At 63.8% G+C, this 9,617-nt stretch overlaps 2 protein-coding genes across 4 annotated transcripts; one reads left to right on the forward strand and one right to left on the reverse strand.

Annotated features, from left to right (window-relative positions):
- The first annotated feature begins 1,327 nt into the window (after nucleotides 1–1,327).
- SLC50A1 (solute carrier family 50 member 1) lies at nucleotides 1,328–6,284 on the forward strand. 3 transcript variants are annotated; one of them, XM_044990618.1, is made up of 6 exons: nucleotides 1,328–1,470; nucleotides 3,097–3,174; nucleotides 3,430–3,553; nucleotides 3,776–3,937; nucleotides 5,094–5,213; nucleotides 5,557–6,283. In XM_044990618.1, exons 1-6 carry the CDS (start codon nucleotides 1,400–1,402, stop codon nucleotides 5,656–5,658), a joined length of 657 nt encoding a protein of 218 aa, XP_044846553.1. In that variant the 5' UTR covers nucleotides 1,328–1,399; the 3' UTR covers nucleotides 5,659–6,283. The 3 variants fall into 3 exon arrangements, with proteins under 3 accessions (XP_044846553.1, XP_044846555.1, XP_044846554.1); XM_044990620.1 differs by lacking the exon at nucleotides 1,328–1,470 and adding an exon at nucleotides 1,500–1,521 and having other exon boundaries at nucleotides 5,557–6,284; XM_044990619.1 differs by lacking the exon at nucleotides 1,328–1,470 and adding an exon at nucleotides 2,663–2,798.
- Nucleotides 6,285–8,277: 1,993 nt separating this feature from the next.
- On the reverse strand, nucleotides 8,278–9,461 carry DPM3 (dolichyl-phosphate mannosyltransferase subunit 3, regulatory). The gene is made up of 2 exons (XM_044991703.1): nucleotides 9,390–9,461; nucleotides 8,278–8,674 (listed from the first exon to the last, which is right to left on the reverse strand). Exon 2 carries the CDS (start codon nucleotides 8,637–8,639, stop codon nucleotides 8,361–8,363), a length of 279 nt encoding a protein of 92 aa, XP_044847638.1. The 5' UTR covers nucleotides 8,640–8,674; nucleotides 9,390–9,461; the 3' UTR covers nucleotides 8,278–8,360.
- Nucleotides 9,462–9,617: the final 156 nt, after the last annotated feature.

Raw genomic sequence — 9,617 nt, forward strand, 5'->3', positions numbered from 1 at the left:
AGGTGAGTCAGGCTCCACCTCCCCCACTTTGCAGACAGGCTGGGAAACTTGGGAAAGGGGCAGTGAGTCACCCCAGGCTGCATAGGAACTGAACCCAGGAGTCCTGGCTCTCTGGCAGCAATTAAACATGACCTGAGCCATCGGTGCCCCCTGCCCTAGGGACATCATCCTCTCTCTGGACCAGCCTGCACCTGGGGTCATGGGGGACCATTTCCCCGCATCCCAAAGCCCAGGACCACAGGGTTCCCCGCTGCTCCCCTCTGCCCCATGGGGGCGGATCTGAGGGTGATGGGGCGGGGGCTGGGCTGGCAATATCTGGGGGCACCCAGAGAGGGCTGTTATGGGTAGCAGTGATTTTGGGAGGTAGGCAAGGATTGGGGGAATATCTGGAAGTGTCAGGGGATGGAAGTACAGGGCGTATAAGTGGGGGGCACTGAGGTGGTAATGCCCTGGGGGAGCGACTGGAGATGGTGCTGCTGGGGGTGACAGCGGGGAGGGGGGTTGCTGGGCATGTGTGAGATAGCATGGGTGTTTATGGGCAATGAGGGGCAGTGGAGGAGTGACGGGGGCTGGGTGTGTGATGGGGCCGTGGGGGGATTGTTGGGGGGGCGTTATACTGAGTGGGACTGGGGGTGCTGAGGGGTGGCACTGTATTGGGGGTGACATGGGGGTGTTCAGAGGGGCTGGGGTGCTATGGTGTCATACTGAGGTGAGCTGGGGGTGCTGTGGGGTGACATGGGGGGCTATGAGCTGACACAGGAGTGTGCGGATACTGAAGGGGGTGCTGGGGGGTGGCACGGGGATACTGAGGGGGGTGCTGGGGGGGGTGACACGGGGGCGTGGGGATACCAAGGGGGGCGCTGGGGGTGACACAGGGGGCTGTGGGGTGACATGTGCCACGGGGGGGCTGTGGGGTGACACAGGGGCATGGGGATACGGAGGGGGTGTGGGGGGGCTGTGGCATGATCCAGGGGGCCGGGGGCTGTGGAGACACCGAGGGGGTGTGGGGGGGGCTGTGGGGTGACCCGGGCGTCCAGGGGTTGACCCGGGAGCTGTGGGATGACACAGGGGTGCAGGGGGGGCTAGGGGTGACCCGGGTGGCCGGGGGGTGACCTGAGGGCTGTGGGGACACCGAGAGGGCACGGGGGGGTGGCACGGGGGGCTGTGGGGACACCGAGGGGGGGCTGTGGGGTGACACGGGGGGCCGGGGAGTGACCCGGGGGCGGGGGGGGCTGTGGGGTGACCCGGGGGCTGTGGGGACACCGAGGGGGCCGTGGCGGGCGGGGGCCCGGCGGTCCCGCTCCCTGGAGTGTCCGGCCCGGGGAGGTGCCGGGGGCGGGTCCCGGCTGGGCCCGGCCTGGGCGGCCCCAGTCTCGGCTCCCGCCGGCCGCAGCCCAGCATGGACCCGCCGCTGCCGCTGCTCTCGGGGGCCTGCATCGCCTGCACCCTCGGCATGTTCGCCGCGGGCCTGTGAGTGCGGCCGGGCCGAGCCGAGCCGGGCCGGGCCCGCTCCGCTTCCGGGTCCGCGGCCGCGACAGGCGCCGGGCGGCGGGTTACGGGGCGTTGCTGGGGGCTGCGCTGGGAAGAGCTGGGGGTTCCAAGAGGCTGGGGGTTGCTGGGGTTACCGGCAGTTGGGGGTTGCTGGGAGTTAGGGATGTTGTGGGTTACTGGGGGTGTTGGGGGTTGCTGGGGGCTGCGCTGGGAAGAGCTGTGGGTTCCAAGAGGCTGGGGGTTGTTGGGGTTACTGGGGGTTGTGGGTTGCTGGGAGTTACTGGGGGTTGGGGGTGTTGTGGGTTACTGAGGGTTGGGGGTGTTGGAGGTTGCTGGGGGTTGGGGATGTTGTGGGTTACTGAAGGTTGGGGGTTGCTGGGGGTTGGGGGGGTTGGGGGTTGCTTGGAGTTACTGGGGGTTGGGGATGTGGGTTACTGAGGGTTGGGGGTGCTGGGGGTGCTGGGGGTTGCTGGGAAGACCTGTGTGTTCCAAGAGGCTGGGGGTTGTTGGGGTTACTGGCAATTGGGGGTTACTGGGGGTTGGGGGTTGCTGGGAGTTAGGGATGTTGTGGGTTACTGAGGGTTGGGGGTGTTGGGGGTTGCTGGGGGTTACTGGGGGTGGGGGTTGCTGGGGGCTGCGCTGGGAAGAGCTGGGGGTTCCAAGAGGCTGGGGGTTGTTGGGGTTACCGGCAGTTGGGGGTTACTGGGGGTTGTGGGTTGCTGGGAGTTAGGGATGTTGTGGGTTACTGAGGGTTACTGGGGGTGTTGGGGGTTGCTGGGGGCTGCGCTGGGAAGCGCTGTGGGTTCCAAGAGGCTGGGGGTTGCTGGGGCTGGGCTGGGGTGCTATGGATTACTAGGCACTGGGGGGGCTGGGCATCGCTGTGGGTTGGCAGCACAGGTGCCGGCCCCTCTCAGCCCTATGGACACAGGAACTTGCCCCTGGGGGCTCCTTCCATTCCCAGTGGCTACCCGGCACCCAGCCCTGTGGCATAGGCCGTGACTCGCGTGGGCAGCACCTGGCGTGGCTGGGCCGCTGCAGTTTGACCAGCACCGAGCTGTCAACAGTCACAAGGCTTTTTAAAAGAGCGACTTTGGGACCATTTCTTTGCTGGCCATGGCTGGGGAGAGGCGGGTTCCATTTGCCAGCATTTCTCTGCAGTCGTGAGGGCTGGGAATTGGTGCCTTGCCGGCGCGAGGAAGTTACCCCGGTTTATCCGTCCCACTGCAGCTGGTTCATGCAGCCCCGCGTGCGGACGCAGCGCTAGCGGGTGGAGGCGCTGCCAGCGCTAGAGTTATCCCGTCGTGGGGGTGAGCTGGCTGGGGAGGAGGCCCCGTCACAGTGGGGGCCTGGCCCGTCCCTGGGGGTGCACCAGTCCCTAGAGCGGTAACGCAGCTGGGCGCTGCCCCAGGGCAACGCTGGGTCCAGAGCCGGCCCCACCAGTCCTGTAACCATCTGACACCAAGGCTGAAAAACAGCAAATGGCAGCACTGCTTCTGAGTGCCACCCTGGACGCAGCCACTGCAGCTATGCCCTCTCAGACTTGGGGGGTTGGGGCCCCTCGGACTTGGGGGGATGGGAGGCATCTCTCACATCTCTTATCTCTAGGACTGACCTGCGCCAGATGTTTCGGACACAGAGCGTGGAGAATATCCAGTTCCTGCCCTTCCTTACCACCGATATAAAGTATGTCCAGCCCCCGCTGATATGAGGGGACAGAGGGGGCGCAGGCCGGAGGGTCATGTGGTTGGTGGAGTTGGGGCTCAAGTGGAGGGGGGCTTGGACAACAGCTGGGCAGGGCACATGCTCCAGCGGCTTGTACAGTGGGGGGAGCACATGCTCTGGGAGGTTCACCTGTGGGGACGTGCTCCGGTGCTGGAGGGGCTCCCCACCCCACAGGCAGCAGCGCCGGTGACCACCCAGCCTGGTCTCCCCTTGCAGCAACCTGAGCTGGCTGAGCTACGGGTGCCTGAAGCAGGACTGGACGCTGATTACGGTGAACACCATCGGGGCGGCACTGCAGACCCTTTACATCCTGGTGTACTTCTACTTCAGCCCCGAGAAGGTGGGTGGAGAGCAAGTCCCTCGCTGGGGAGGGCTCCAGGGGGCTGGCGTGGGTGGGAGGTGCCGGGGAACGGGCGGGCTCGCTCGGAGGGATTCCTGTGAAAGGGAGGAGTTGGCATGGGGAGGGAGGTGCCTGGGGCGGGGTCCGGCAGTGACATTTCTTGGGAGTGGGTTTCCTGTGCCTTCGTGTGATTGGCCCTGACTGCCCTCTTCCCTCCCCCAGCGCCGGGTTCTGCTGCAGAGCGCGGCCCTGCTGGGGGTGCTGATCCTCGGCTACTGCTACTTCAACCTCCTCATCCCCGATGTGGCCGTGCGCCTGGCCCGCCTGGGGCTCTTCTGCAGCGTCTTCACCATCAGCATGTACCTCTCGCCCCTGGCTGACCTGGTGCGTGTGGCTCCCTCAGGGGGTGCTGGCCTGGGGCATGGGCTGCCTCACTGCCCCTGGGGGGCGTTCTGCTGGTTCGGGGCAGAGCAGCGCATGCTGGGGCCTTTGGGCTCCTGCAGGTGAGGTGCAGGGCCCCTCAGCTTGGAGGCCTTGGAGTGGGGAGCCCAGGGGAGAACCTGGCAGGTCACTCAGCTCTGGTTCTTCCTTGACCCCACAGCCTCGCAGGAGACAGCTGTTACTCTGGGAGGAGCCCTGGCTGGGGTCTCCCCTCAGTGCCCTGAGCTTGATACGCTGGAGGGTAGGGATAGGATACAGAGGGACCTAGACAAATTAGAGGATTGGGCCAAAAGAAATATGATGAGGTTCAACAAGGACAAGTGCAGAGTCCTGCACTTAGGACGGAAGAATCCCATGCACTGCTACAGACTAGGGACCGAATGGCTGGGTAGCAGTTCTGCAGAAAAGGACCTAGGGGTTACGGTGGACGAAAAGCTGAATATGAGTCAACAGTGTGCCCTTGTTGCCAAGAAGGCTAATGGCATTTTGGGTTGTATAAGTAGGGGCATTTCCAGCAGATCAAGGGATGTGATCATCCCCCTCTACTCAGCACTGGTGAGGCCTCATTTGGAGTACTGTGTCCAGTTTTGGGCCCCACACTACAAGAAGGATGTGAATAAATTGGAGAGAGTCCAGCGGAGGGCAACAAAAATGATTAGGGGGCTGGAGCACATGACTTATGAGGAGAGGCTGAGGGAACTGGGATTGTTTAGTCTGCAGAAGAGAAGAATGAGGGGGGATTTGATAGCTGCTTTCAACTACCTGAAAGGGGGTTCCAAAGAGGATGGATCTAGACTGTTCTCAGTGGTAGAAGATGACAGAACAAGGAGTAATGGTCTCAAGTTGCAGAGGGGGAGGTTTAGGTTGGATATTAGGAAAAACTTTTTCACTAGTAGGGTGGTGAAGCACTGGAATGGGTTACCTAGGGAGGTAGTGGAATCTCCTTCCTTAGAGGTTTTTAAGGTCAGGCTTGACAAAGCCCTGGCTGGGATGATTTAGTTGGGTTTGGTCCTGCTTTGAGCAGGGGGTTGGACTAGATGACCTCCTGAGGTCCCTTCCAACCCTGAGATTCTATGATTCTATGCTGTGTCCCCTACAGGCCAAGATCGTCCGGACCAGGTCGACCCGGTGCCTGTCCTTCCCGCTGACTGTGGCCACCTTCCTGGCCTCAGCCAGCTGGACGCTGTATGGCTTCCAGCTCAGCGACCTCTACATCATGGTGAGTGCGGTTTGGCGGGGGGGGAAGGCGCCCCGCCGTTCACTGCCACGTGGGAGGGCTGCCCTGGGAATCTCGGGGTGCAGGCCCAGACCCCCAGCGAGCATTGGGCACTGTTCCCGAGCCATCCTGCGGAGCCCCCTGCGCTGCCCCGTGACCCGCGCTCAGGGCGATGGAGACTGATTTGAATTAATTGGCTGGCAGGCAGCCGAAACAGCTTCCCCATGACACGTGGCTGATGGAGCAGCTTGGGGGGGAGGAGGGGGCATGAGGGACAGTAAAACTGCTGCAAGATTCATAGCTCTCCTCTCTCTGTGCCTCCCACCCCCGTTCCCTTCCCACTCAGGTCCCTAACATCCCCGGGATAGTCACCAGCATCCTGCGGTTCTGGTTATTCTGGCAATTCCCTCCGGACCATGACAAGCTTTACAAGCCCCTGCAGGCCTGAGACCTGGAACCTGCTGTCTCCACCGTCCTGGGGCAGGAAGGAGCCTCACTGAGCCCTTGAGGTGGGGAGCCGGCGGCAGGTGCAGACCCAGCTCCTCAGCCCAAATGATTTCCCTCCCCCCAGTATGTTCACTGACCAATGAAGGGAGAAGGAGCCAATGCTCACACTGTGATTCTACCACCCTTGCCCCTGCCAGCTGCCCCTTAGGCCTGCCTTAGCCAGAGAGCCTACACGGGTACTGCCCCCTCCCTGGGGCTCTGCTGCTCCTGGGGGGCTCTGAGGAGCCATGGCTGCCTTCCCAGCTGCCCCTTGCCACAAGGGATGGCTCCCCCGCCCCCCCCCAGCTCTCCTCTACCTCCAGCCATTTTCATTTTTCATTAGTTTGCTTGATTGGGAATAGTGCCTTTGGCACTGCAGCAGTGCCCCTGCCTCCCCCATGCACCTGGCCAGCTCTGGGGACTCTCTTCCTCCTTGCTGTGCTCAGCCATTCCAGGGGGGCTGTGGTGGGAGCCAAGTGCGGTGCTGGGGGGCTGCCCTCTGCTCTGTTGGGTGCCTTGGTTTGTATTGCGGTTTTGTAGGAGCATAAGTGCCTTTTAATAAATCAAAGCCAGAGTGTGGTGCCTGTTTCCTCAGCTCTGGGCACTCCTAGGCACGGAGAGCAGGCCAGGGCTGTGCAGGGCCTGCACCCCGTGGTGCCCCCCAAAACTTGGTGGGTACACGGGAGGATACAACCAACAGCCCAGGCACACTCAAACCCCCAGCCCTGGTGCCGTTACTGGGAACTGGGCCCCCCTCCCAGCTCAGTTTAAGGCAGAGGAGAAAGAGCAAGAGGGGGGGCTACCCTATGGCCTGACCCTGCAAGCCCCTCCCCAAGTCAATGGGTGCCCTGTCCCGGGAAGCCCTGGAGGGTCACATGGGACATCGTGTCCAAACACGTGGGCGCCTGGGAAACAGCCTGCTCCTACTTGGGGCTGAAGGGACAGCCACGTTTGGATCAACCTGCTCCAAAGAGCAGCTCCCCTTCCCCTCCAGCCTGTGCTGACGGGGCTGTTCTGATCCTGGCTGTGCCCCCAGGGAGCCGAGAGGATGGGGTGGCTGCTGGCAGATCCGACTCCTGTTACCCGGCAACACGCAAGATGTACAGGATCATCCTGGCGAGGGCAGCTCCTCTCTGCCCTGGGCTGGGGCTCGACAGGGTGGCCTGCTGCTGGGAGTCCCCATCAGGCTCCATCAAGCCCCCTCCCTCCCTCAGTCTCCACCCTGCAGGGCCCCAGCCAGGGTGACACTGGGAGCTGGGGAGTGTCCCTCAGCTGAGCCAGCTGCTCAAGGCAGGCGCTGCCAGGCCACGCACGGACGAGACTGCAACGAACTGCCTGTCCCGCCTTCCTTGCTGCCACGGTTGCTCAGGAAGCAGCTAATTAGTTGCTCCTGCTAATTAGCCCCATTCCTGCCTTTGATATCAACTGCTCCTTTCGCAGAAGGATGCGCAGCCAATAATTAAGAACAAGAAAGTCCTTTGGCTGGTATGCAAGGAACCCAGGGAGTCTGCCAGGGAGGCAGGCCCCAGCGTGTGTCACACAGGCAGCAGCCCCACCCCTCTGGCTGTGGGGAGCCACATGGGCCCTGCAGGGACTGTGCCAGCCTGGGAGACAGCCCATGGCTGGGGCTGTTGGGCTACTCAGGAGCAAGGGATTCCCTGAAGGAAGCAGCCTCCCCCTTTGCCTTCTGGAGTGCAGGGGGCTGTACAAAACCCTGCTGAACTTGCTCATCATCTTCAATCAGCCTGTGAAAGTCTCCGGGCCATGGAAGAAAGGTTCTCGCTAGCACCGCCCGGCCCACCCCACCCTGGAAATGACAACTCCTCCCACTCCCACATCCCCAGGCCAGCAGCGTCACCCAGCGCCCAGACAGCATGCTGGAGCCTGAGCTGGGGGAGGCTGCAGCCTTGGCATTCGGTCTGATCGACAGCCCCCCACAGCCCTGATTTAATGCCCACTGACTGCTGAGAGCCAGGGAGGGGCCCCTAGGGAGAGGGGAAGGTACAGGAGTCTCTGCAGCTTCCCGCTACGAGTAACCAGGGGAGTCAGTGTGCGGGGTGTAGGGAGCTTGGGCTCAGACAGTCGCCTGGGGGTGGCTAGCCCAAGCAGTGCCACCCTCAGGGGACTGAAGGAGACAGTACAGGATTACCCACCTCCCTAGGACAGTGCTCAGGTCCTTGCTTGCACCCTGCATCTGACACAGAGCAGCACAGTGCTCCGTGCCGCTGACTCAGAGGGAAGAGCACCCGTCAGTGAGTCACGCCCAGCAAGAAACCCAGGGAGTGACGTGGGTGATTCCTGGGACTCTCATCCAAACCCTGGCCCTGTCTGCTTGTGAGAGCAGCTAGGTACTGCACCGGGGGCCTGGCTGCAGGAGTGAAGGGAGTCCCCGAGCAGCAAGCTGCGGCACTGACTGCCTCTAATTACCATCACCATGGAGTCCCCACCCCACTCATGCACCCAGCGCCACGTGTCACCTGCCCTGTTCTCCTGAGCGGCTGGACCAGCCCCCTGCCGCAGCAGGCACCCACCCAGAGCCCACCTGCGATGGCCCTTCCCCAGGCTACCAGCAAGGCTCAGCTACACAAACTGATTCTTTATTGTGCTAATCCAAGCGAGGTGAGCCGCCCAGCTCCCTGGGGTGCAGCCTCCCCACCCCGCGGGTCAGAACTTCAGCCCTCGCCGGCTCAGGTCCGCCCGGGCCTCTCTGATCTGCTCCTGAAGCTCCTTTGCCGCAGCCTCACAGTCATTGAACGTAGCCAGGCGGTAGCCAATGGTCGCCAGGGAGTAGCAGCCGAAAGCCACCAGCAGGTACACGGGGAAAGGCCAGAGCACCTGCTGGCAGGGCAGAGGGAGGTGGAGGCCCAGGGGGTCTAAGGCCAGGGTGGCCCAGGCAGTGCCCAGCAGGGCCAGTCCGCACAGCCACTGCACCAGCTTGGTCATGGTGCGCGCAGCCGAGTCTCTGGGTGCAGGATGGGCTGCAAGAGAGGCGCAGAGAGCAGGTGAGCAACAGCGCATCGGGCCCCCCCCCCAATACCTGCTGCAGCCCTGCCAGGCCTTGATACACCCCCCCCCAATACCCCCCAGCCCTGCCGGGCCCCAATACCCCCCCCCGACCCAATACCTGCCCACCCCTGCAGGGCCCTGATACCCCCCACTAGCCTCCCCAGCACCCGATACCCCCCAGCCCTGCCAGGCCCCGATACACACCCCCTGCCCCAATACCCCCCAGCCCTACTGGGCCCCAATACCCCCACCCCAATACCTGCCCAGCCCCAATACCCCCCAGCCCTGCCGGGCTCCAATACACGCCCCCGACCCAATACCTGCCCACCCCTGCAGGGCCCTGATACCCCCCACTAGCCTCCCCAGCACCCTAGACCCCCCAGCCCTGCCAGGCCCCGATACACACACCCTGCCCCAATACCCCCCAGCCCTACTGGGCCCCAATACCCCCACCCCAATACCTGCCCACCCCCGATACCCCCCAGCCCTGCCGGGCCCCGATACACGCCCCCGGCCCCAATACCTGCCCACCCCTGCAGGGCCCTGATACCCCCCACTAGCCTCCCCAGTCCCGATACCCCCCCCGCCACAATACCCCCCAGCCCCGCTGGGCCCCGATACCCCCCAGTCCCGATACACCCCCCCAGCCCCAATGCTCCCGCTGGGCCCCGAGACCCCCCCCCTCACCGGCCTCCCCGCTCAGCTGCCAGCGGCCTCTCCCGTCGCGGAGCTGACGTCACTCTCAGGCGCCGCGGCAGGTGGGCGGTGTGCTCGGCCCGCGGCCTTCTGGGAGTTGGAGTTCGGGAGCCTGAGCCGCCAGGGCGGGGCTGCCCCGTGCGGCCTCCCCCAGTGACCCCCGGGAGTGGGAGCCCCCCTCGCCCCCCCCCACTGGGAGCCCCCTGCCCTGCCTGGCTC

This window comes from Mauremys mutica, chromosome 17, assembly GCF_020497125.1.
Source record: "Mauremys mutica isolate MM-2020 ecotype Southern chromosome 17, ASM2049712v1, whole genome shotgun sequence".
NCBI classification, from domain to species: domain Eukaryota; kingdom Metazoa; phylum Chordata; order Testudines; family Geoemydidae; genus Mauremys; species Mauremys mutica.

Excerpts from the sequence above, each read along its gene's own strand:
- SLC50A1 (XM_044990618.1), top strand. The coding sequence starts at position 1,400 with ATGGACCCGCCGCTGCCGCTGCTCTCGGGGGCCTGCATCGCCTGCACC. Across the intron at positions 3,554-3,775 it reads TCTACTTCAGCCCCGAGAAG|CGCCGGGTTCTGCTGCAGAG; the intron begins GTGGGTGGAGAG and ends TCCCTCCCCCAG. Across the intron at positions 3,938-5,093 it reads TCTCGCCCCTGGCTGACCTG|GCCAAGATCGTCCGGACCAG; the intron begins GTGCGTGTGGCT and ends TGTCCCCTACAG.
- DPM3 (XM_044991703.1), bottom strand. The coding sequence starts at position 8,639 with ATGACCAAGCTGGTGCAGTGGCTGTGCGGACTGGCCCTGCTGGGCACT.